The 27,200-nt window shown below is 43.8% G+C and overlaps 1 protein-coding gene across 1 annotated transcript in view; it reads right to left on the reverse strand.

Moving 5' to 3' along the window:
- The window catches only part of SLCO3A1 (solute carrier organic anion transporter family member 3A1), a 137,111-nt gene that overhangs the window by 89,121 nt on the left and 20,790 nt on the right, over window positions 1–27,200 (reverse strand). Inside the window, exon 2 of the mRNA XM_027644494.1 lies at window positions 24,511–24,976. Coding sequence (XP_027500295.1) covers window positions 24,511–24,976 — 466 coding nt within the window. The remainder of the gene's footprint in view (window positions 1–24,510; window positions 24,977–27,200) is intronic.

Consider the following 27,200-nt stretch of genomic DNA (forward strand, 5'->3'; position numbering starts at 1 on the left):
GCAAAAGAAAAACCCGCAGACAAGTGATACAGTTTTGCTTTGGCACAATCAGAGGAAGGAAGGAAGTTATCTATGCTTTTCTGTATACAAGGTAAAATTACTTTCCTGCAGTCACAGGAAAGCTTCTACTTCCTCCTTTCTCAGAAAGACCTAGCAGTACTCAGCAAAGCAAGACTGAGTCCTGTACAAGTTTGCTTCCACTCCTTTAAAATAAAGAAGAAACTAAACAATTTTTTTTTTTTTAATTCATGTCCTCCACACATCCAAGATTTACATTTGAAAACAAAGAGCTGCAGACAGTGCTATGAAGAAGGATTCTCCTCTTCTCAGCCAGTTCAGAAACATAAATCAGAAATGAGCCCTAGGAAGTTTGCTGCCATCCTTTCATTCACAGCAGGAGGATTTCCAGTCTTTTCCACTTTCCAGAGACAGAAGCTGCATCAATAATCACTTCATCCCACACTCCAGGATGAGACACTGTAGGCAGGAGTTGGCTTTCAGGAAGAGCACCGTCCGAAGCGCTGTCTGCATTTAGCCTCACAAGAGAGCCCACAGCCCACCCTGTGCTGGCAGGCTGTGCGAGGAATGCTTGCCTAAAATAGTTGTGTGTCTTATTAACTACAAGCCAGTTCTGCTTCAATTTCCTTCAGAGACAGCAGCTACTTCAAAACTTCTTCAGAGTAGGTTAAAATTGCAAGGTCAGGTGAAAAGTTCTTTTCTGCTGTGGCATACAAGAGAGCCCCTGGCACCACTCCTTTTTATTCCCCCATCCCAATCCCATGGCTCTGCATCTCAGCAGGATAAGATTGGAGCAGCCCCAATGCTGCAGCCACAGCAGACCCATGCAATCAGAGTAAGAGGTGGCACTAGGGAAACTCTGGGAGGTAAAGCTCTCCAGCCCCAGCCACCAGCTCTGCCCCGGTGCTGTGGGACTGTGAGACAGTGACATTTCTGCCACTGTGAAGGCTGATGCAGGTGTGAGGAATGGCAGCAGCAAGGCAGCTCCTCCATACCCTTGACTAAAGATACACTATCATTAATTGCTGTGCAATGAACTGAGATTGTCCCTTTTCTTACTGTATTTAATTCTGAAACATACCCCAGAAAAACCCTTTGCTGCTACCCTGGAACATTCCAAGCAACCAAAACTTTGACATACTTTCTTATGAAGCTTTTTTTTAACCCTTGAAATATTGACTTTCTACTAAGTAAGAGCACTCAATCTTGCACACATCCACAGCCACAATCTCTCCTTATCCTGATCTACTGTGCTCCCAATAAGTTTGAAACTCCACCAGTGTTTCTAGGATGTTCACAAGGAACAGCATCAAACCAAAGTGTGACCTGATTCTCAGGACAGTATGTTCTCTGAGCAAGCTACACCTGCCTTTCCTGAGAACTTGAAAATAAGGATGACTTTGCTACTGTGTCACAAATCCCTAGGCAGTATTTCATTTTAGTGGACTTAAATTACTCTGGCATACAACGCAGCTGAAGGAAAAATGCTCCCCTGAGCAGCTGCAGTTGCTTGTTTTAAAGTAGAATAATCCTGTGTAGCTCCTCAGGATGGATCACTGGAAACGCTGCAATTGTGTGATGTTAACAACCCATCCCAAGATGACACATGTAATCCTTTGGCTTTAAAACAAAAGCAAACTGAAGCACATAGGGGATGTTCTCCTTCAGGTTCCCTCGTCCTCTGCAAACACAGTCCAGGAAATGTTTTACCGACTTCTGCATTGCAAACACCTCTACTATGAAGTGAAGCAGCAGATTAACATCCCATAGAAGCATCTTAGTGTGACTTTGAGGACAAAATGTGGCTGTAACATTTTTGACAGGGTGGGCAGGAGAGAAGAACTGCACAAGTGCTCACTACTAGGGCTACCCCTGAAGCCATGGCTCAAACATTAGCTCACACGAACTGCTGGAGCAGCTAGCTGAGCTTTCTGGGGTCAGAGAAGGAAATTTCAGTCCTTAAGCAGTTTTGCTTATGTGAGTCAGATGCTCTTGAAGCAATCCATGTACACATGTGCATTTTTACATGCTTCTCCTCAGCCATATATTGACTACCAGCAGCACACTCTGTCCTTTCTCCAGTTCTTTAATACCAACACTGTGACTGCAATTCAGCCCTGCAGAAAGGAGGAAGCTCTAACAAAGCAGGGGGGAATCGATACGTGACAACTGTAATTCTCTGCTCAATAATTACACAGAATTTACACTGCTGAGCAGGCTCCCTTCATTGATTTTTAAAAAATAGTTACTTCAGCAGGAACACAGGTGTAAAGCTAAGTTTTGAGGCTCTGCCTTTTCAGTGCATTGATTTCAAAATAATAACCATTTTAATACTGTACAATGCTTTAATACCTTCATTCAGACACACCTCCACTCAGATCAGCACCTCTGCCTACAGGGTTCTTCTCCCCTCTCTATTTCTCTTCTCTTTATTCAAAAAACCCAGTTTAGCAACTCTTAAGTATTTATCTTAATCTCAGAAATGAGTCGTGTTATAGAAGGTCTTGACTCCCGTAAGAAAGGAGAACACCCCTGGAATCGAGTCAACCAGCTCCACCCCATGACACAGCTGTGGCACTGTGAAGATCATCAGACAAGCAAAATGCTTTCATATCAGAACAAGATGAGACAAGGAAATTAGAAATATGGAATGAAAATATGAAAGGATACAGCTGCTGGATTGGGGACTTAATATGAAGACAAGAGATGACTGAATTGTATGGAAGAGGTGAACAAAAAACAACTACTTTCTCTGGGCCTGTGGGTACCCAGGCAAAAGATGTATAAGCAACCTAAAAAGAAAAATTTAATTTGTGGCACTTGCTGCTGCAAGATGTTGCAAGACCTAAAATACAAATCAGCCTAAAGTCAGGTTAGAGAAATTTGGAAAGTATAGGCTCACCAAATTCATCAATAGTGCAGATGGAGCCTCCAAACCAAACACTGAACAACCAGAGCTGGTTGAAAATACCCAGGAGAGGATCATCCTGCCTCATGTTGGTTCTTCCACACTTGAGCATTTGTTACTATATGAGACAGGGCATAGGCCAGGGGAGACTCTGTGGCCACAGCTATCTCTGAGTTTAATGTGGTACAGAAATGCCTGAACTATTGCCAGTACCAATGTATGTATGTGTGAAAGGAAGGGCCATTCAGAAGCACCCAAGAAAGATGGACACGAACGCCCCTCAATGCAAAGGAGTAAAATCACCATCTAATGACTTGCCTGCTGTTGATGCTATCCAGAGGGAAAAAACCAAGATGGACCATGAATCTTTGACTGCTTTTCTACAAAACACCAGCGTGCAGCAGCTTCTGTGGACTCAACAAAAAATACTGACCTTTCTCTTTAAAATGAGAAAGGAAAGTGTAAGCCTTCAACCCAAAAGCAGAGGTCTGGACTCAGAGTAGTAAACAACACTGGTACATAGAGATGAAGGGTAGCTATATGGCACTCTGTGTTTTCCTCTTCATCACAATCTCTTGAATTTCATTTTCTAATTTTCCATATGATGTAAAGAAACTGTGCTTTAATTCCATGAAAAAAACAATGACAGAAGGTCAATACTGCATGAGAAGCCTGACTTCTCTTGGTCTTCCCTCCTGAGAAATGCTGATGCTGATAATGCACCATGACTTTCATAGGAATGACTCATTATCTAAGCAATAAAACATAAAGTTTTTCTCCACTCTCCTTAAACTTCTCCAAGGGAGGGGTTTTAAGGAGCGTGATCAGGGTGACTCATCGCGGAGGGCGCAGGGGCCACAGATGGACGTGGAGTGCTGGGTGCAGCATTCCCATCTTGGAAAACCCTTCCAGGTGCTTTGCAGAGCCATGCAATGATAAATGGCAGATTAGCATCTGACGTGCTGGAGGAGAGCTTGTAATTACCAGCAAAGTGGAAAGGCAGAGGCAAATAGTGTTCCAGGAGACAAACATTATAAAGGTTTATTGAACAATGTTTCTTGGGGTGGCAGCGGGCCCCTTCAAAACCTCTTGCAAGCCCTTCTTCAATTTCCCCTGTGCTGGGGCCACTCCAAAGCCACAAGATAAACTGTCACAGGAACAGTGGAAGAATAGCAAGAGGAATAAAACCTGCATCCAGGCTACAGAGCAATAAATATTTATTGCCTTTCCTTTCTGCACATTGTGGAAACAGATGCAAAATGAAGTTCAGTGACTTGTGGGAATCGAGCCAAAACCAGCTTTGCTGCTACTGCTGCAAACAAGCAGAGTCACAGGAACAGCTCTTATTTACCTTCTTAATGTTGCAAAATTCTAGGATTTTCCAAAATCCATCTAGGATCTCCTAATCTCTGACATCCCTGTTCCACTCTAGGTGCATCATAGTGGGACCCAGTCCCACATGGTTGGGAACAGCAGATCCCTCTGTGCCAGGTAAGACAGCACACTGACAAGTGGCTCTCTGAAACACTGGGATGTATGCTGCTCGATAGTCAAGTATTGCAAGACAGAGTAGCTGCTGCTACTTTGTCAGGAAGCCAAAATTTTAATAGCTTCTTTTGTCCAAGGCCCAAACATCAGCTTCTCTTCTCATGTGCTGAGAACCTCTTTTTGTACCTTCACTCAACTCTTTTCAAGGAAGCCTATTACATTCTCTCAGACCTCTTTCAACACAACTGTGCACTAAGGAAACTGTTTGTTCTGTTGTTGTGCTGCCAGAAGCATGAGAATACTACAAAAAGCCACACAGAAAAAAACCCACAACTGCATTTTGTTTGTTGGCTTTTGTATTTTTTCCCAGATTAAAGGCAAGTCCCACCATCCAACATACAGCCAAAAAGGGAAGAGGCTTAGGACCAAATGGTGTCACAAAGTTTGAATCCAATAATCAATCCCCAAATCAAACTTGTCTCATATTCAGTAACCTGGCTTCAAAAGGATGGGTGAGAGTTTTAATTTCCATCCTTTCTCAGTGGATTTTGGTTCCTCTGCATAGTCACTTCAAAATTACCAGTTCCATCTAATATCTCGAGTGACAGGTTCCTACTGGCTCATACCTCATGGGGTGACACAGAGGCACAAATGGATCTTTCTAATTATTTACCTGATGATGCAGCAAGCAGGGAATGAATCTGGCAAACTCTTCCCAAGCAGCTCAGGCTTTGAGCACCCCGTTCATCAAAAGGGTGACAAAGCTCAGGCCAACCCCCCCAAAACAAACAGGGTAAGGAAGAAGGATCCTTCTCATAGACAGCCACTTTGAACAGCCTCACTGGGAGACTACAAGACTTTTGCTCCCAGGGCATGATGTTTCCTCAAAGCAATAACAGGTGGGGAGACAAAACAGACTATATATAAATTGTTCAAGATGCATTTCTTCCCTTAAATAGACGGCTGAAGCACATCACAGGTTACCAGAGGCCATCAGAGAAGTCTATAATATGAAGCAGTTCAGGGAAAGAGAGAGAAAAACCTGGGGCAGGGGCTGGCTGTGCAGAAACCATGTGGGTCTCTGGGCTGGAGAGGAGGAAAGGCTGAACACACTGGGAAGGGATCACACTGACTTGCAAAGATCTCCAGGTACCACAGGAGCAGCAGGTTCAGATGGGTCAGTGCAGTCTCACATGCTCATGAGAGGCCTCTGCAAACAGCAGCACCTGCCAGGCAGCAGGAGCTGCTGTTCTGTTCTCATGCACACTCAGCCCACTGATTTCTAATGCACTTTGGATTTTTTTTCCCCTCCTCCACATCTGTAACATCTCCAGTTGACTTAAAAAGCCACTTTCTTTTTGTGGAAATATGAAAGCTCTCCATTATTCAGCACTTATTCCACATGGATGAAGGTCGTCGGCCTCCTTAAAGAGCTTTCCCGCAGTGTGTAACATTAATAGCTGCACCAAGATGAAATTAATTTCATTTTCTGAGATCTTACGTTTGACACTGAACAAAGTGCGTGGGATGGGAAGGAACAGCAGTAACAATTCCTTGCATGACTGAAGGGGAATTACACCTCAGGCACCAGGACCAAACCCCACAGACCATTTCTGCCCTCTCCTCCAGGGCATGCAAAGGGCCCTGGGGTGACCTGGTCCATAGTTGTCAGCACCAAATCCCAAATTCCTGAATACTTACAAATCACAGGTAGGAGCCTTCCATGAGTGACATTCACAACATGTGAGCATGTTGACAGAAGACTTCCAGGAAGTCTTAAAAACCCTTATGAGCTTAATGAGATTAATTACTAGGTAAAAAGGTACTTTAGTCATTAGAAATAAAACACCAGATCTAAACCATGCCCTCAAAAGAGGGGAAAATGGAAATAAATTGCAGTGAACGGTGTCAGCTCCCTCTGCTCTCACTGGGAGCAGTCATCATTTCCATCATATTCCCAGTGTCAAGGGCTGGCTCCCAACAGCTGCATCTCTGCAGGGGAAAAAACGGGCTGACCACTCCTACCCCCATACAGTTCTCATTGCAATGGTTTCAGCACTCAGAGCCTGTGTGAGCCCTTAAGCAGAAAGTCTAACAAACCTCTGAAGATACCACTGATGTTCATCATGACAGATCCAGGCCACAGAGCTGGTCCTAGGATCAGCTCCACCAGAGCAGCAGCCAAAGTTAGAACCTGGGCTGAGATTGTACTTCTATTTTACCAGAAGCTTGGCCCTAACGGGAGAAGAGCTCAGAGGTCAGGGGCTCAAATTCCCCCATGGAGAGCCCTGACTAAAGGGTGCAGCACAGCAGATGTGTTGGTGCTGTGGTGACAGACATTTTGGCAGATCCCATGGTTAATGGGCACTGTTCTCATGGAACCTGAGCACCATGAAGGGGTTCTTGCTCCCTGTTGCTCCTCACCTCTCCCTGCCAGAGGGCACCTAGCAAAACCACCTGGTACAATCACCCCCAACCCAGTTCTGCCACAACAATCCGTACCAGCTTTAATCTTCTGAATCTGGATCTTTCTGACTTACTAAGACATTGTGACACAACCAGGTCTCCTGCAGTCCTGGTGGGATGGGACATCCCCCATTAGTCATCCACAGCCAGAAAAAAAACAAAGCCAGACCATTAGGTAGGAGCACCTGTCCAGCAAGGCAGCAAAAAAGCCAGCAAGGGATACAAGGCTGAATGCAAAATCCACTCAGGATGGAAAGGAGAAGGTTTGGCAGCAGGGAGTTGCAAAGGAAAGAAGACTGAGCCAAAGAAGTGTAAAAATTAAGAGGAATAAAGCACTGTTGTGACCTGCCTTTTTACTACAGGTAAAGAAAAGGTAGCAAGGAAATGTAACACCAGTACTTTGCTTTCTGCCCTGCTGACCTAGCCCTGTTTAGGTCACCAGCATCAGATGGTATAAACAGCCCAAAGGAGATTTGCCATCATCATGTAGAAATCATACAACACACATCATCATGTAGAAATCATATAACCCTAACCCATTTAGAAGCCCTGGCATTAAATTGTCTTTGCAATTCAACAACAAACACAGAAGGAAAATAAATAAAAAGCCAGTGGGTTAAAAGTCAGGATCTCCCTCAGTGCTGGAAACACAGCTTGATTTTAGCTGTGCTGCACATCTCAAAGACTAAAGCTTAAGCCATGATATCAATGTTCATATGGCTGAGAAGATATTGGCATTTGGGCAGACGTCAGCAACACTTTCAAGCAAGTCACAGATACCAAGGGCTGGGAAGTCAGAAAAGCACTTCTGCTGTGTAAAATGTGACATTCCAAGCTATTTATTCTGTTGCAAATGATGCTCCACATGAACCTTAAAAATATTTGGCTTCTTGCAGCTGGACAATGGATATCCCATCCTACACACGCATAGAGATTTTGGTCCAGGTATACTGATGCTCCTGTCTGCTTCTGCTCACACATTCTGTGCTCCCTCACAGGGCATTTGGGACTTGCACAGCACCTTAAAGTCCTTACACCAAGTGGCTCCAGGGGGAAAAATGACAGGAAAATGCCTCTACATTAGTTATAATAAGGCTTGTGAGCACAGACTGGGTGATGAGTGCATCTTACTAGCACTGAATACAAATCAGAGGCAACATACAACCACATATTGCCTGTTAAATGATCAGCTCGTGTTTACAGCAAGTCTTTTCACCCCGTGAACCCCCTGGAAACGGCTCCTTGCTTCTGGAAGGGCACGTGGAGGAAGTGGGACAAGAGAAGGGCAGCCCAGGACACTGCAGAGCTCCCAGCAGGAATGCTGCCAGTTCCCACGGCCCGCGAGACCACTGCCCACAGCAGCTCTGCTTTAAAGACCTGGGCACGCTGTGACCCTGCGGGCCAGAGCTGCCCAAATGAGGTTCCTTTTAACCTCACTGAAAATAACAGGCTTTTCAGCTCGTGGCCAAATATTAAATGTCACTTTCATGCTAATTTTCGAGCTTGGACACAAGCATTTGTTTTTTACAGAATGCTTCAGAAAGCCTCTGCCTTCTGCACAGATGGGTACAGCCAAGATCTGGAAAACAATCCACCAGAACTGATGAAACTTGATTTTCCTCTTTATGAAATTATTATATCCATGATTTTACTGAATATAAAAGGTTACATGGGGAAAATTAAAGCAGAATTTGGCTTTCATAAAAAATAAATATTGTCACTTCTTCTGCTACACCAAAAGCCTACTAAAGGCATTCCTCTATTCAAAAATTAATATTCAAGTAAGGTATTTGACTTGGTACATTCAGTTTTTGCAAGACTTGTTTTATTGTTTTTTTTCTTTCTTAAATAAACTCTTTCCAATTTGCTGATAGAAAACTCTGAAACAGTGGAAATAAAAGGGAGCCAGCATATCCTGTCGAGGTTTAGATCATGTCCAGCTGCATAAGAAGTGCAGAAAAACAGAGGGAGGAACTCAGCCAACAGAATTTTGGGCCCATGGGATGTCTGCGAAACACTTTTTGCCTCCTTGCCACGATTCCAGATGCCACAAACTGCAGAAGATAAACCACAGCTCCTTCCCCATGTGCCTAGGCTGGGTGTGCAAGGGCACAATCACTCATATCTCCACTGCACATTAAGATCTGAGTCACCCTTGAAATTGGTCAGGACCATAAGGCATTGATGAACCTTCAGTTTATTAATAACTTTTTTTGCTCCCTAGAGAAATGACATTAAAAATAACAGTAAAAAGGAACACTTTAATTTCCCTTTAAGTAACTTGGGAAATGATCACTTTGATTTAATCTTGGCATTCTGAATTTTTTTAATTTTTTTTTTTTAATAGTCTACAACTTCCCCTGAAGGGAGCAGTAAACTTGTCTGAAAATGGAGATTTAGTTGGTCACCAAGTGGGATTAGACCTCCATCACCATCTTTAGAGCATCCTGGGTATATGCACAGCACTGCACAAATGAAGAACTGCACCAGACAAATAACAGGTCGCCCATCCAAAAGGGCTTACATTAATTATGTTAATCCAGTAGAGACAGAGGAGTGTGATTAAACAGTCTCTACTGCCTGGGATTTGGCTGTTATCCAGCGGTAATCCTGAACAATCTGTGTTTGAAGTCAGTGTGTAAGGAGGATACTCTAGCCACCTATATTAAAAATCAAAGCCAGAGACTTGGGTAGATGACAGCATCCTTTGATGGAGGAGCAGTTCCTGGAGAGCAGCATCTCCAGAGATGAGCCCCAAGTCTCTCAGCTCGGCTCCAGAGCAGCCAGTCTCTCCCTCAACTACTGTGAACCCAAGGACACCAGGGACTTGAAGTTAGGTAGTAACTGTAATTAAATCCCAAAAGCCTCATTAAGGAAGAGCAGAAGTAGACACCAGAAACACAAACTCGGTGCTAAACCGTAACATTCACCTGTTTCCTACACAGCTGATAGGGCAGGAAGATTCAGCCACACCGACCCTCCGTGCAGTCACTTGAGGTTAGATTGGAACCCCCTCTCCCAGAGAGGGGAAACTCTGTAGAGGAGGTGGTTCCTCCTCCTGCTGCACAGAAGAGCCTGTTAAATAACAGCAATTTAAGTATCACCACCGAATCTCCCCTTTCTTCAGCCATAACACAACAGTTATGAACACAACTGGTTGAAAAAGGGATACTGATTCCCATGCAGCAAGATAGCTTGGGACATCAACAGAGCCACAACAAGTTTGTGACCAGCAGAAAAGGAGAGGTCCCTTCAGGCAACTGAAGCCACTTTGTGCTACACAGACAGGTTGTGACTAAGGAGCCCCTAACCTGGGTTGGAGGCACTAAGTCTCAATGGTCAATACTGGATCTTCTGTTCCCCTTCCAGTACCTTCCCTCAGAAGGCTGTAGATTACACAAAGCAGAAGGTCCAGGTCCTGCAAAACTGCTTTGTTCCAGTTCTTCACCTGCAGCAGTTTGCCAGCCTCACCCCAGCAAACATCCAAGCACATTCACTGTCCCCAGAGGCACAGATGGTGGCATGTGGTGTGACACAGCCCCGACTCTGCTCCTGAAGCCTCAGCACAGCCAAAGGTTATCTCAGCTTCTGTCCCAGCTGGCAGCAGACCCTTGGCTGCAAGGACCCTGCTGATATATTATCCACCTGCTGTAACCAGAGCAGAGCTTATTTCCTTGTTCTGCCTCTGGCGGGCTGTCTCCCATCCACAGGCACCTTCAGGGAAAGGGAACAACTGCCCCAAGTCACTGCTGGTGGGCACAGGGGGCTCTGCCTACCCACTGAGGAACTTTTCCCAGCCCATTCTGTCCTAAATATCACCTTTGGCAAACAGACAGCGGTTCTGTGCTACCTTGCACAGCTTCAGAGAGAAGCTGGCATGACGAATAATGAATCATCTGCTGAACTTCAACAAGTGACAGTGCTAGCGTGGATTCCACTGTCTTGGATCCAGCTCTGAAGACTGTGAAAAGCAGATGTGAAATGGGAAAGGTCCACTCCTAAACGTCAAAACTCATTTCTACACTTACAACTGACAGGGAAGCAAGCCCTTAAATCTAAAGGGATTCATTTAAACAAATTCCATTTCTCTGTCTTGCATCCCCCTGAGACACAGAAAGTCTCCAGGATATTGTGGAAGAACCAAGACACCCTAATAACAAAGACTGCGGTTCCAACTCTCCTTTTCACTGCTTTGCACAACAGAAGATAACAAGTCAAAAGGCAGGTCTGAGAAATGCATTTTCCCAAGTCTCCTGGACAGAGAACTCAGGTTGTAACTTCAACATATACACACACAGAAGACAATATGAACACGTCTAAGTGCTATTTCTTAATTCTCAGTCTCGTCTCCAACTGAGACACTACACATGGCAAGTCATTTGTCTTAGCAAGGGAGATGGGACAAAAATCCATAGACAATGTGAAGAAATGCTCCTTGGGCAGAAATGAAGAGTCAATCCTTGGGAAGTGCCTGAATAACGCACAGTGCAGATCACTGCTAGAGAAGTCTGGTTTGCAGTGTGTTCTTTCACACTGTGGTAGAAAAGCCCACTCGCACAAGCAGGGAATAATGTGAAAATATAGCCATTCTACTACTTTGTGGTGGATAAACCCACTGCAATTGTAAAAACCCCAAACTTGTGGGTTTGCTGTACCTGTCACTCCCAGAAGCTCAATTCAAACAGAGGTGCTCTTTGATGACCTGCTGACAACTCATTTGTTCAAGGTTTGCATTTTGTTTGAAAACATCTCCAGCTTGAAAAGCAACAATGTTTTCCTTGGATCAGCAAAACAGGGCAAAGGCAGCTTTTTATTTCCCCCCCTAACCCTAGCTGGGGGAGGCACAGCTCAGGTTAGAGGCACAACTATTCTCTGTCAAATGGCTGGGATTGAGTTTTTCTCTGTAGCTGTGTAACATCATCCAATTCACAGTTGGAGGTTTTCCAGTTAATAAAACAGCCATATGGGGCATTAAAAAACAAAACCAAAAAACCAAAAGCATTTCCTTCCTTTGCCACCTTCAGTCTCAAAAATCCCTCCAAAAAAATGCCAGCCAAAGAATAAACCAGCAGCCAGTGGTATGCCTGAAATTCAAGAGCCTCTTTTTTTTTTTTTCTTATAAGTTTTTACTCAACAAAAGTGTTATCAGCATCTTTATCAGCATGCTATGGGCAGAAGAAAAATAATGATGGGTTGGACGCAGCAATTAGCATGTTCAGTAAACACTGGATCTCTTTTTGGGAACAAGACTCCTGGCACACTCGCTTCCACTCCTGACACCACCCACATTCACCATGAAAACACACTGTTTATTCACAAAACAAGCTTGCTTTGCAAGGAAATGGAGACCCATGTGTGTCCCGTGGTCTAGGAGAAGGCACACAGCAATGCCATTGGGAATTGTGCAACAACTGTGATTCAGAAAGGCAACACTTAGCCAAGACTCAATTTAGACACCTGATACCCATGGGTATTGATTAAAATAAAGAGCCTGAATTTTAATAAAAATAGAGTCTTTTGATGTGAGGATTCAGGCTTCTGTAGACTTCATGGAGATGGCCCATACCATGTTTCTCCTCTATTGGCTGAGCTCTTCTCTTAACTCTGGTTTCTTCAATATCTGCCCACCCAGCCTTAATATGCTGCTGCTCACGTCTACGCTCCACCTCCCTTTCACCAACATCCTTATTCTTGCCTCTGCTGAATGCAGCCTTCACTAAAGTAGATTTCCCAAATCCTTACCCCATCCTAAGCCACCTCCAACAGCTCCCTGGTGCACTGTAGATTCAATTTCAAATTGCCTTCCTGGGCTGCAGTAAGCAGCAAGGACTTTCTCGAGCATATCTTTGCCTAGTGCTACACCTCCTTACTCGCCTCCTTCCCCCATCTGCTCCTCTGGCTCAGCTCTAGAATTTACTGCCCCTCCAGGGCTAATAAAACCCAAACTTGCTGATTTTAAGGCATAGAATAAGTCTCATCTGTTTACTTAGACTTGGAAAACCACAGGACAGCAAGACTAATTTATTCAGAAAGCTTCGCTCGAGCTGCTCTAGTCTCCACATTACCATGGTTTTGGGGAGTGCAGAATGTGAGATGAACTCAAGGAGCTACACATGGGAGCATTTTACACAGCAATGGTGGAGAGCAGCACAGTTGCATTTTCACTTCTCTTGTATATCTGAAATTTTCATTTCAACAGGTCCTTGACACACTGGCAAAACCCATTTGAGACTGTATTTTTCATCTAATGGGATGGCTTGTCCTAATTTTTGCCAGCTGTGCCAACCTATGCTTTATCTCCCCATCCCAGTACGTACATTTTCTCAACAGTCCAAGGAATTCCAGAGCACTCCTATCTGTGGTGGAATAAGGCAAGGCCAGGGTGATGACATGACTGCCACCTCTGACAGCAGCAAGATTTTTGACAGGCAGATTCCACTTCTAAGATATCTGCACTCCAGAAATTTTGTGCCCACTTCACCACTTTCACAGCCTTAAAGACAAAATTCTAGACATCCAATCAATAAAGCAACAAACATGGGAAAAAACTGCACAGCCTAACTAGGAGATGAGAAAAGCCATTGGGAACTGTGGAATTTGATCCTATTTCTATTGTGCAGGCCATAAGCATAAGAGAGCTTTCAAAAGAGACTGGACAAATCCAGGATGCACATCTCTGTGCTGGTGGCTCCTGAAAATGAGTTATGGAAGAGTGTAGAGTCTGTCCTCAAAACGCTTCTTGCATTTCACTGACCACTATCATAGCATGATTTGTGTTGGAAGGGACCTTAAAGATCATCTAGTTCCAACCTCTCCCCACCACATGGGTAGCGGGACATATTTCACCAGACCAAGTTGCTCAGAGTTCCATCCGACCTGGCCTTGAATACTTCCAGGCATGGGGCATCCACAGTTGCTCTGGGCAACCTGTTCCTGCACCTCACCACCCTCACTGTAAAGAATGTCATCCTAATATCTAATCTAAACTTACTGTCTCTCTGTTTGAAGACATTCCCCCTTGTCCTGTCGCTACATGCCCTTGTAAATAGTCTCTCTCCACTGTGCAAAGACAGTTTTGGTCTCAGTTTAATCATCCAGCTCTTGGAGACAAATTAAACATAGTTTGCAGAGGTGGAGCAAGCTAATGGTAGCAGACAAAAAGCCAGAACCAGTAATCCCTCTGACACAGAAAAGGAAGGAATGTTTGCAGCCACTGAAGATACATTGCTTTGCAGGAATGCAGTGAAATGCTTTAGTTCTCAGACCAATTGCAGGGCACTAGTCAGAATTCCTGGGAAAAATTCTCATCCTCCTGCCAACTTGTTTTATAACCCTGGAGCAGGAGTATTTGCTTAACCCATGCTTAACTTGAGTTTTGCTACTACTTATAAATCAAGTACCTTCAGGGCACTAAACTCCAGCAGAGGTGTGGTGTACAATTACAGAAGAGACTGTTTCCTTTTGATACAGAATTCTCACCAGCACAGGAAGCAAAGCAAGGTTTGGACGGACAAGAAGTATATTTTACCAGATCAGATGACAACTGGGAAACAAAATGTAAATATTCTTGAATATGAGCAGTCACACTGGTCAGAACAAGGTCCACCAAGCATGAACATGTCTGTTTTCTAGCTGCCTCAGCTGATCAAATAGGTGTTCTCTCTCCCTATGAACCTCTTACCCTCTGGCACCTAAGGGAAACTCTCCACAGCTTACACAGAACTACTGGAAATAATTTGGTTTCCTGCAATGCTGCTTCCTGCACAATCTACAACACAGCATGCTTGTCTCCCCCCAGTACCAGAACAGCACATTTACAGAGGACATGCGTGAAGATATGCAATGAGACAAAACAGAAGTGCAGTAAAACATCTGTTCACTTGCATTGCAGGAATGTGAGTTTTTATGTAAAATGAGGAGGGGGAGTATTGAACACACATACACTCCCCTCTATGCCACAAAAACAACATGTGCCCAAAATTAACAGAAATAAGAGGGAACTGATTGCTGAGGCCAGTAAAGCATTAATCAGACCTCAAGACATCTTGACAGCACAGTCAGGGGACTTTATAGTTCACTTCTTGTATGCCACCACCCCTTCAGTCTATAACCCCAGCACATAGTTTATAACTGTCTGCTGAGAAAAAGCTTTCTCTAACAAGTGTTATTCTTGTGATGATCCGTCTGATTGAATTAGGACATCCATATGTTGCAGCTGATGGCTAACAAGATACAGGTGGTCTTTCATCACACGGGTAATTGGTCTCTGCAGCAATGACTAATACAGCAAAGTTGTCCCAGTTGTCTTTTTTTACCCACTAATATTATTTCTTTCAAACTCTAATAAGCACTATCTCTATCTTGTACAAACAGCTACATTGGGAATGGTTTGTCTAACAACGAAGACAAGAATGTACAGAAAACCGCAGGGAAACAGTGAGGTAAGCAGAGAGACACAGAGAGGAAAGCACAGAGCATCTTGCTCTTCTACCTGTTTGAACTGAATTTAAGCTATTGCTTTGATCTGCTCCCTTTAGCCACATCCTGCACCTTGTCACAGAGACAGTCTTGTCCTGGCTGCACTCAAGTGCTCTGAGGTATTAAGTCAAAGAGCAACGTAACGTTGTTAACTTCTATCCAAGAAACTATTTAAATCCTCACATTTTAATTGGTAAATAAAGGGCCAAATTTGGATAGTCTCCTTCAGACAAAATCCCTATTACTGAAATCAAAAGGGGGTTTTGTGAGAGCAGGTCTCCCTCTTAGGAAAAGCCAAATACCTCATTAGCAGCACAGTTAATGACCTGGCTGTACCTTGGCAAAAAGAAATCTGAAGGAAGACTGAGTCCTTCCAAAAGAGCAAAGTTCAAAGGAACAATTTTGGGACCAGATACCAACTTTGAACCAAACAACTAAACTTTGAGAAAGCAAAGCCAGAAGCATTTGTCCAAAGCCAAAGTTCCTATCTGAAATACCCTAGATTTATATATTTATGCAAATAAATTCATAAAATTTCAAAATTCACCACACCAGGGGAGGACTCCCAGTCCACTTGCTCTTCTCATGGCTTATAAGTTGACCACAAAGCATGTCAAGGAATTTTATCTTTGTTTCACAAGGTACCCATTACTTGTGGCCACACTTTTTCCTCCAGGCTGGTCCATCAGATGTAATCAGATACTTGCAGTTAGTGAGAGTGCATCAATGTCTCCCCACAGCAGCTTTGCCCCAAGCCTCACACTGCAGGGCCATCTCACACCCTTGCAGGGCCTGTTGAGATAGGACAAAGGATAATGGTTTAAAACTAACAGAGGGTTGATTCAGATTGGATATATGGAAGAAATGTTTTATGAAGAGGGTCATGAAACACTGGCACAGGTTGCCCAGACAGGTCGTAGCTGCCCCATCCCTGGAAATATTCAAGACAAGGCTGGATAGGGCTCTCAGCAACCTGGTCTACTTGAAGATGTTCTTGCTTATGGCAGGGGGTTGGACTAGATGACCTCTAAAGGTCCCTTCCAACCCAAACTATTCCATGATTCTTCGACTTGCATCACAGCTGTTCCTCTGGTGTTAACACCGATAATTTTCAATTACTCAGGTTCATACAATGAGCTGGTCACACTGGCAGACACCTGTTGGACACATCATGCCAGTTACACATGTAGCCTTGAGGAAGTCTCACCCAGAGCCTGATTTGCTATGTCCCTCGCAGCCTCTGGACAGAGCTCTCCCTGTGCTGTTCCCCACAATCCTAAGGGATGGATCTCTGCTCTTTGGCTGCTACACTGGGGAGTGACCTGCATGGAGTCACCAGTGCACAGCAAAGTAGGCAGGATAAAAACCCACATTGACAGCTTTGGCAGCTGAGCACTGCCAGGCCCTGTGTGTCAACAGACCCACACGTTTGTGCCATGGCACTGCTTGGGACTTCGCAAAAACAAACACTTTTAGGAGGTTACTCAAATAGCACTTATTTGCCACCCAAAGGGTGTAAGCGTCAGCTTGCCCAGCACCAGCTCAGACCTGCAGTGATATCTTCAAAGGGCAAAAAAACTTGATCCAGCACCTCACCCAGCAACAGGAGAGGCAGTTTTGAAAGAGGGAAAGCAGGAGTTTGTGTGACAGAGTTTTTGCATTCTCCTATATGCTCATACAAGCACCTTGTCCTGCAGATAACCAAGTAACACCTGGCCAGTGCCCTGAATCCTGCTGGCAAGGTACAGGTCCTGTACCTTGTCTCAGCGTGGGAAGGCATACGCTAAACACAGCCCCAAGTGTCCCCAGTGCCAGCCTGCAAACTGGGATCAAAATATCTAGAGGCTCCTTATCTGCAATGAGTTGAGGAGCCTCAGTCAAGTTCCCAGGAGAAGTGCCAAGACTGGCACACACCAGCTCTCTACTGCTTGCGCCATCAAGAAGGTACAATAGAGCCTTCAGCTCTTGACATAAGCAACTCAGCACCTTCCAATCTATTTAATTAATTTTATGAACCTTAGGACTGTCCTCTGCATATCTGCCATTTAAATGACAAGGGCACTGCACTAAAGAGGCTGCCCCAGGAATGATGGACCTCACTAGGCTCTCCCAGCTGATGGCTATTTTAAGTACCCTACAGAAAGAAACCAACATGCTCTGCAAATAGAGTGATTTTTACAGACATCAGAGTCAGCAAATCCCAATAAAGCCAAAAATCAGCTGCAGAGTACACAGAGAGCACAGAGTAACATGAAAATAGCTCCTACCTTCAGTATGCTTTCACACAAAGTCATTTGTGTTGGACCCAAGCTTTATTTACTCAGCTCATAACAAAAAAAAGCTATTAGCAGAAGGTTAAGATAACTGGAGCAATTGTTGTAAAATAATGGAGCCCACAGCAGTTATGACTTCGTGCATATATCTATTTAATTGAATAAATATATCCATTCAGCTACTGCCTTTCACAATAGCCTTCCTGCCTGCAGTGGGAAAGGTTATTCCCATTAATTGATTATTGCTACTGCTCTAAGACACCCTACACACTTGTTTGTGTTTCCATTTAATTTTCCAGGATATTACCACTAGTGCTGTAAAAGGGGACATGTGTAACTGAGCCAGCCCTGCTGACACACAGCAAATGATCTCTTCCCAAAGGGGCATAATTATAAAAGGCTGCAGGTTATCAATGGATCAGTGGGTTAATACCAGTATATCCGCATGAAGCCATGTAATTTAATCTGATCACAGTCAGTCCACGGGGAAGACAACCCAGTGAATCTGATGCAAAGACACCTTTCAGTAATGAACAGGCATCACAGCACTCACACTGGCAGCAGCACTCCTTGGAGCTCAGCGCTAATACCGTGTCTTTGTCAACCCCTGGGAGACTGTGACAGAAAGGAAAGGCTCTCCAAATCACCCGTAGGAGGATGCATTTACCGAACAAAACCATTACAGAATTCCGTCAAGTCTTCAGGCTAAAAATATTACATACCTATAAAACTGCCTATACCAGCAAGGAGAAAAGCAATTCCCTGGAAGGAGCACTCATCCCTCACAAGGCGTGTGCCCACATGGGGGTGGACAAACTCACCGGGTAGCTTGTGGGTATTGAGTGGGCACACAGAGGAACTACAACAGACAGGAGTCACCTACGATCCACTACAAAAGACTTTGTAGCAGCAGGCTTTAAACAGAAAAGGGGTAAGGAATGCACAAGGCTGGCAGAGCCTTAAGTGGGTGGGCTCAGAGAAGCATGTTCCAGCAAGAAGGGCTAATGTGAATAAAGTACTCATGCTGTTTGCAGACCACAAATGAGCATACAAGGAAGGAGTACAGCCATGTGGGAAACACTGTGAGGAGGGAAAGGATAAGCAGCCAGGATGGGCAGAGCTGTACAGACCTCTCAAGTAGGTTCTAAAGACCTTCCAATCAATACATATCAAAGGAGGACCCCAAGAAGCTGGTGATATGACCTGTATGCTATAAACACAATTATTCCACTTGCTAGGGTTTAGAAGCAGGTTCAAACATACATGTCAAGAAATTTGAGATATTTGGAAAGGGTAAGAGTGAGCAAAATACATCTGTCCTCTATGTAAGAGACTTTTCAGCAGTTAACAGACAAAACTGGCAACCCCTGAACACATTTTTGCTTATATTTATAAAATCAGAAATCCCATTTCCTTTTTGATTTTTTTTTTTAGTATTCATTACATGTATTAGAGTGCATCAATACCAGATATATAGTAAATGAATGGTTTCAAAATTCACAGCAACTGCTTAGCTTATCAACATGAGCTTCCCCCTGAGAAATCCAAGCACTATTTCTCTGTTACCACATAAAAAACGTTGACTCAAACTCTGATGAATTCAGAATCTTATGCTGATAACTTGCTATTATCTCACCACCATAGATACTAACTCTCAGGTTTAATTTTTGTCAGTCAAGAAAATGTTTCTGCTTCTCCAAAACACAATGGCTGCTGTCATTTTGACTGACATAAGCTACCACAAGTGATTTTTCAAATGGACAAATTTATCCCTGGAGACAGCAAGATTCCAACTAGGGCATGTTTGTCTTTCTCTGCAGCAAATCTTGAGTTGGTGCTTAGAGCAAGCAAGAAAGCATCAGAAGTGAGAGTCTCTCTGTCATCACAAAACAAGAAGCGCTTCTACAGATTTGATGCCAAGTAACCCCATGCTGCTACAAAGGTCAAAGCCAGTGGCTCCAATGCAGGGTCCTATCCCCTTTACAGGGTTAGTCTCATCTGGGCAGATGTGGAAAGGACACACCATCCTGTTGAGTTGTCCTCTTACACCAAGGGTAACAGCTGGAACAACCATTTGACAAACGAAAATACACAAGGAAAAGGCCAGACAGAAGCCTGGGAGATAATATAGAAGAAAGCAGCTAAACAGGCACATTCAGCAGAGCTGAGCTACCCATTTTTCCATTCCTCCACCCTGCCATGAAACAGGCCAAGGACAGCTCTCTGCTCCTGAGCACACTGCACTCAGGCACACCCTTGCACAGCAATAACTCAGGAGCATTCATCACTCCTCATCATTTACTCCTTGACTCAAGACTTGCCCCTTCTGGGATTTCCTTTAAGTCATTCTTCACGTGACAGCAGTTTCTGCAAGTCCATGAGGAGTCCCAAGTGGTGGGTCCTTGTGAAGTATTTGTCCACAATGTTAACACTGAGTTTCAACAAACTTTAAGAGAATCTCTGATGCATTAAAGATCAACACAGCATTCTGCTGAATGAGTCCCACAGTCTGGCAGTGCTCCTTCCAACACCAGTATCAATTTCCTCCATCAACAGGAGGCAGAATAATAGCAACTTCCTCTGTACAATACAGCCCTTAATTGTCCCAGATCAAATACTGGCTCCCAGAGGCTATTCATGTTGCTCTACAGGTAACTGTGTCCTAGACAAGATGCAACAACTTTTATCAGCAAATGTTAAATGCAGCAGGAAGGCCAGAAGGCCTGTATCAGGACTGCTAGGAACCTTATTAGCATCACTGCTCTGGCTCAAATGAAACACCCAAAGCACTGCCGAGAACAGCACAGGTACTCCAGTGACCAGAAAACATTTGCAAGGTCTTGCTCATTTGAGAGGCAGCAAATCCACAGAACCACTGTCAGATCAGGTTTTTTTCCCCTTTGTATCAGCTCCACTATGCCTCTGATTCCCCTCTTAATGACAAACTCTTCATTGATTTCAGCAAAACTCAGCAAGACTGAGCAGAAAATGAACTAAAGAGGGAAATGTCAAGTGAGTCATTAGTGGGTAGAGAAAAGAAGGGTGTAGTAAGTAGTCTTCAACATACTTCTCCTCCTTTAAAATAAACAATGCCACAAATTTCGTTGACATTTGTTAAGATGGAGCAGTAACAATCCCTGCACAGTCTGCAGGAGTGATGAATTCCTCCCCTAAAAGGGGTTACTTATGCCAAATGCCAATAAATACACAGATAAAATTAATCTGCTCGTTTGGAAACCTCTAGATGGGAGTTCAGATCTCAAATGCAAAATCAGACTGGGAGAGACACAATCAAACCAGCACCAAACGAGAACATTTTTCCCAACTTCCAACAGCAACCTGGTCTAGTGAAAGGTGTCCCTACCGAAGGCAGGGAGGGTTGGAGCTAGAGGATCTTTGAGGTCCCTTCCAACCCAAACTGTTCTATGATTCTATGATTAGCCAGAGCAAGCACAGTCCCACAATCTTTCTAACTCTGTTACAGCACAAATGCGTTCTCTTTAGAACATCCTTTGGTGAGTATTTTCATGTACTCATCTCTGATTCAATTTGCCTGGGTTACCACCACGCAGCCCTTTTTCCTAGGTCTGGTTACTAGAGCAACAGATTATGTTTTGGATTTGGAAGCAACATTTTGCAGGCACCAAAAAAAATCTGCTATTAGATCAAGAAACATGAAACTACAAGTCAGCAGCCCATGCCACAGAGGAATCCTCCTGTAATATCTCACTCATCTCTCTAATTATGAAACTTTATGAATCCCCACCTCCTTGGCAGAACACAAGTCTAAGCAGCCTCTGACTCAAAGGATGCACAAGAGAGGTGCACTGCCCACAACCTCCTGTGTGCTTGTCACTGCAGAGAAACCACATGACAGATTTAATGGACTTCATAGCCAGAAAAATATTATATTCCACAGATGCTACTACTTGCATTAACCATTAAAGTCAAAGCATAAATTTAAATTCCATATGGTGTCACATCTGCATTAGTCTGCACACACATTAATACAAAAAGAAGGTGGTTTTGGGGGCAGTGTTCTTGGGGTTTGGATTTTTTTTAATAACCAGGAGCCTTCCTGTATTGTCATTTCACTGCAAGGTGACTGTATTAGATATTGTTACTCCACTTAACTCTTGTACAAATCAGAAGGAGGAAAAAAAGCCCTCTCATTGCACAGAGTTATTTCTAATCCACTGCCTTGGGACACAAGGGTTTTTGTTGTCGAGGTGAACAATGACAAGTCCTTAGCTGTCAGGTTTCTTCCTCCCAGCCACAATACAGCCCAGTGCAGCACGTAGGTACTTGATATAAGCAATGAAATAAAGACAGCGCGAACTGGTCAATCCAATCATTTCTCAGCCACAACCAGCCATTACAGAAAGTGCAGTCAGACTGTTATCACTCCTATTAATAAGTTTTTATCCTGAGAGAACAATCTATGCCAGATTTGCTCCTAATTTCAACTGCGGGAACTTACTCAAAAACATTTTATCTGGTCACACACAGTGTAGCCCCCACTGAGTGGGTGTGCTATTATGAGAAAGCAAACTGATATAAATATAGCACAGTGACAGTATCCACTCTGCAGTTACTTCCTCTGCGAAACAGAGCAGAATGAAGTGGGTAAGATGCTCAGCCAGCTTTCTGCTAAGGCCACTGAAAACTGCATTGATGACACCAACAAAAATAATCAGTTAAAGACAAATCTGATCAAATAATTCTCAAACAACACTTAAACTGAGGAATTTGACCTCCTCTCAAGTATCCACAAACGTAAGATGACATTTCCATTACTTTCTTCTCCATTTATATTCATTTGTGGAATAGATTTTTTCCTGTTAGCTTTTATTTTCACTAGCCAAATTGACTGCGGGTTGATGTAAGAATTAATCATCCAATATCTGAAACTCTACTTGTGACAGATAGGTTAGGACAGGGCAGATATTAAACCTCATTGCTGGTTGAGTGTGCACACACATCCACTCTTATGCAATCCATAATTCATATGTAGAAATTCAGATTATGATTTTGATAGCTAAAGCCAGAAAGCAAACAACCCAAAAATGCTTGTTTTCTTTTTTTTTTTTTTTTAACTCTACCTGTAGAAAGGAACATGATCAGAAACATATCTCTGCAGGAAAAATAATAAAGCAGCATATAGTAAGCAGAAATCATTTTCTGGCAGTATTTTCCCAGCTACAGTTGAACTGCCAGCTTTAAAGATGTTATTTTAGCATACAAGATGAATGTATCTCAGGAACAAAAAGAATCACTCTTCCTAATCCTCCTCCCATGCACCCTCCTGCAGCCTGTTCTCAGACATGAAGTATTGCTTAAAAATGCCCATGGAACAGACTGAAAGAAGTTGCTGCTTCTCTATATAGTTATTTATAATAGATAATCTTTAGATAGATAATCTTAGAATCACTCTTAATTCCAGCTCATCATTTATGATGTTGGCATAGTTGCTCCAGTGAATTTAGTCTCATTATTCACCTTTGGGTTCTTGTATTTTATATATCACCCTTTTTTATCCAGTGGATCCCTCACGAGCACTTACAGAACCAAGTGAAGGTGAATAATGATCCAAGGACAAGGCTCAGTGATGAAATACTATGATTTTATGGCCAGTTACAGAAAAACATGGACACACTTTGAATAGGGAGATGAACCTCTTGAGGTAAAGTAGCAGTACATCCAGGAATACCATAGCAATAGGCTTTCCAATAGGCTTCTGCCCCATCCCAAGACACTGAACTTCACCCAAAGTCAACAGTTCAGTTTTGCTGTCGATGGCCACTCCCAGCTGCATTCAGTTATGCTTGGGAACTTGCTACAAATGTCTTTGGAAAAAACCCCAAAGAGTAATGGGATCATCCATTAAGTCAAAAGTCACGTCAAGACAGTGATGATGGGACAAGTGCACAGTTTTGGTTACTAGAAACTATGTTAACAAGTGCAGAAGGGTCTCATTAATGGCAGGACACACTTCATGGATTTGTTGCATTGGAGCAATTTATCTACTGACAAGTCCTTCAGAAAGAAGAATGAGCCAAGCTGGCAGGTTTTTTTAAAGAACAACTTCACCCACAGCATCCTCTTTAAACCTGCTGGGAGGGGGAACAACTGCTGAAACCCACAAGCACTTTACCCCAATAACAGAGATATTTCATTGGGCAACCAAAGCCAAATTTCATAGCTTAACCATCTGAAAGAATTTTGCAACGTGATCACCAGAAACTTGAGTTCTACTTCAGGCTCATTGTATCTCAAAATAGACCTCACAAACTTCTGCATCCCATTCCATTACAGGGATCACATTATCAGGGGTCCCGCCACAGCATCCTGGGTCACAGTACTTGATCCTTAACAGGCACTTCCTTGCTAAAATGTGACAGTGGGAGTGACAAGACATGCGTGTTCTCTCAGTCTCCTTATATTGCAGTGATCACTCAGACATATGCTTTGAAACAGGAACAGAACCAGGGTATCTTGGGGGGGAAGGGGAGGAGTAACCCACCTCAATCATCATCACACATACCACTTGAAAATTTTTCAGCCAAAATTCAACAGTTAAGTCACCAATATCTGAATTTAAAGCAATCCGGGCAATCACAACAGCAGGAGTAAGCATCTTCCTAACCATCCAGTAATAATCACCATGACCATCAACCTTTACCATTGCTACAAAATGAGCAAACACCAGTATATTTCCCTGCTGCTTAATATAGGGCCCTAGGCCAAGTTGCCTTCACAAGCACAGCAGCACATGGAGAAGAGACCTTGAGTCATCCCTTCCACTGGCATCAAACAGCAACAAGAGCAAGATGCCAGTGCACAGGGAAAGCCTTCAGTGAGAAGCTCAGAGAGCCTTACCTATGTACAGGGAGGAATCTTTCCGCCTCACGTGGTCGTCGATGTAGGAAACTCCCAGGGGCTGGACAGGGGTAGCACCAATGCCCAGGAGGACCTGTGCTCCAATGAGCAGCAAGTACATCATGTTGGTAGCAGTTCTATTCCTGCAGATAAGGTCCGGGTCTGGTCCCTCATCGCTGGAGGACCCGTTGACAGCACACACATCCCTCCCTTCAGCCCCCCAGCGTATTTCTCCTGACTCATATTCGTACTGGTGGGTCAGAAATTCAGGCAACGCGGAAAGGAGGGCACCCAAGGCCATGACTATCCCTCCACATCCTATTAAGCGTGGCCGGTGTCCTCGGGCTCCGAAGTAGCTCACAAAGAGGATGAGGGCCAGGTTGCCAATCTCGAAGCTGCTGGCAATGACGCCCACGTCAGCACTCTGAAGGTTGAATCGCCGCTCCAAGGTGGTTAAAACACTCACCTACAACAGAGAAATCCAGAGAAAATTACTGAAAGGGAATATGACCTGCCTTCTGCCCTCCCCATATGTACTGCTAAGTGTAAATTTCCTTGACTCTTCCTTGGAGCTGAAAACATACACATCAAGGGCATCCAAATCACAGTATAGTAGCTGACCTCCAAGCATGACCTGACTATTCAAATACAGCCACATCAGAAGGTCCTAATACCAAGTGACATTTCCCAGCCTACCACCTGTCTGAGCACGTGTCCATTTCCAAATTCCTGCATCCATCAATGTATATTTTGAATGCCTGCAGACACCCCCGACTCCGTGATTGGTTAGTCTTTCTTTGGGCTCGCTTTCTATTTGAAGGCACAACCTTCACAGTGCACTGGCCCACAGAATCAAGGCACAAACCACACCATGCCTCACATCATGCCGGGCACTCAACCTTCCCTTTGGATAGAATTGCAGTTAGGGAGCAACAGACAACCCTGTGGATACTTTGTTTGCACACCAGCACAAGTCAGCTGGAGACAGTGACGTACAAATAGGCAGTTTGGCTGGCACAGAAAGTTGCTACTAAAGTATATAAATAAAATACTGATCAAAGGGTTTAAACTGTTTGTGGATTAGTTAATGACTGGAATCGTCACAGAGTATTTTTGAGAAGACAGGCCAATTAAGGTTTACATAGAAGATTTAAATCCACCATGAAGAAGAGATGATTTAACAAATACGGGTTATTTAACATTAAGAAGAGAGAACCACATGAATAGTCTTCAAATATTTAACATTACTGCAAAAAGGAATGACCTGTTCTTTGAATTCAAATGGACAGGACAAGAAGTGACAAGTTTAAACTGCAGTAGAGATGATTCCAGTTAAATACAAGGTGGGGAGGTTTTTACTGGTAAGGATTCTGAGGCACTGAAACATGCTGCCTGGAGAAGCTGCAGAGGCCTTTAAAAGAACACAGACCAGCATCTGTCAGGAAAGACACAGATATGACTGATCTTGCCATAGGACAGGAAAATGAACCAGATCATCTCTTGAGAGTTCTTCCAATCTTGATTACATGGTGCAATGAAACACAATGTGGATTTTCTGCAACAGTCATAGCACTGATCAGAGCATGAAGGATGAACCATTAGGTACCTCACTTGCCATCAGGCCTGCTCAAGGGAAAATACAGGGCATTCTCATGTCTATGGCAGTGTGCCTCTTATACAGTAAAAAAAAAAAAAAAAAAAGAAATCTTGAACATCACAGAAATGCCAAAAACTTTTACCTTGACTAAAAAACTATCTAGTTTTTCAGACTGGAAAAGATGAAGATATTTAAGGTTGTCCTAAAAGAGGCAGGTTTCTCTATTCCAAAAAAAATGTGAAAAAGACCTCAGAGCAGAAGGTAGCCCCTGGATAGAATAAAAATAGCCTCCCACTGGAGGCACTGAAAATCTTTGCTGATAAACCTCACGAAGCAGGAGCCAGTCTGACCGACTTTAAAGTATTCTGACAGCAGCTCTTCTCCGGGGGCAGTTAGCCTCTGCTAGGGTACACCAGGGCACAGTTGGACAAAGACAGCCCTGTCGGCAACAAAATGGGAAATGGAAACAACCCACTTCTGCTGCTTTGCATAATCAAGAACTCCCAAATCTGACCCTGGTAAGTGTCCAAGTCAGATCTCCAAAACTGGACTGTTGTAATGTTTTCTGAAAATTCAGCCTTCTTCTCATACAGGCTGTTATTTTATGCTACTACTGTAATCCTCCCCCACTGCAGAGCCAAGAACTAAGGAAGGAAAGGAGGAAAAAACTAAAAATTGAACCCTCTGACTGAAGGCAGTGCAAGAGCAATAATTCTTCCCACGCCAAAGCCAAGTGAGCATGTGCGTGTCAAAGGCAGAAGGGATCATCACTTCACCTGCAACACCAGGTGCAGGTCCCTGTTGGGATGAAACAGCTCTGTGATTCATGGGGGAAAACGATATTCTCTGCACAAGGGCACAGCACAGCCTGTCCCTGCTCCAGCCACCTCAGCTGTGCTCGAGCTCACACCTATAACAGGGACATTGCTGCTCCCACAACTCCATGGGAGCTGTGGCAGAGCAGAGCAGGTGGGGATGGACACTGCTAGAAAACACTGGGTTGGTATTTTCAAAGCAAGGCACACCAAGGAGGAGGGATACACACAACATCCTACTGCCTCAGGCAGTCCCACCAGGCCCACAGAATGATCTG

Source organism: Corapipo altera, unplaced genomic scaffold, assembly GCF_003945725.1.
Source record: "Corapipo altera isolate COAL_440 unplaced genomic scaffold, ASM394572v1 50, whole genome shotgun sequence".
Taxonomy (NCBI): domain Eukaryota; kingdom Metazoa; phylum Chordata; class Aves; order Passeriformes; family Pipridae; genus Corapipo; species Corapipo altera.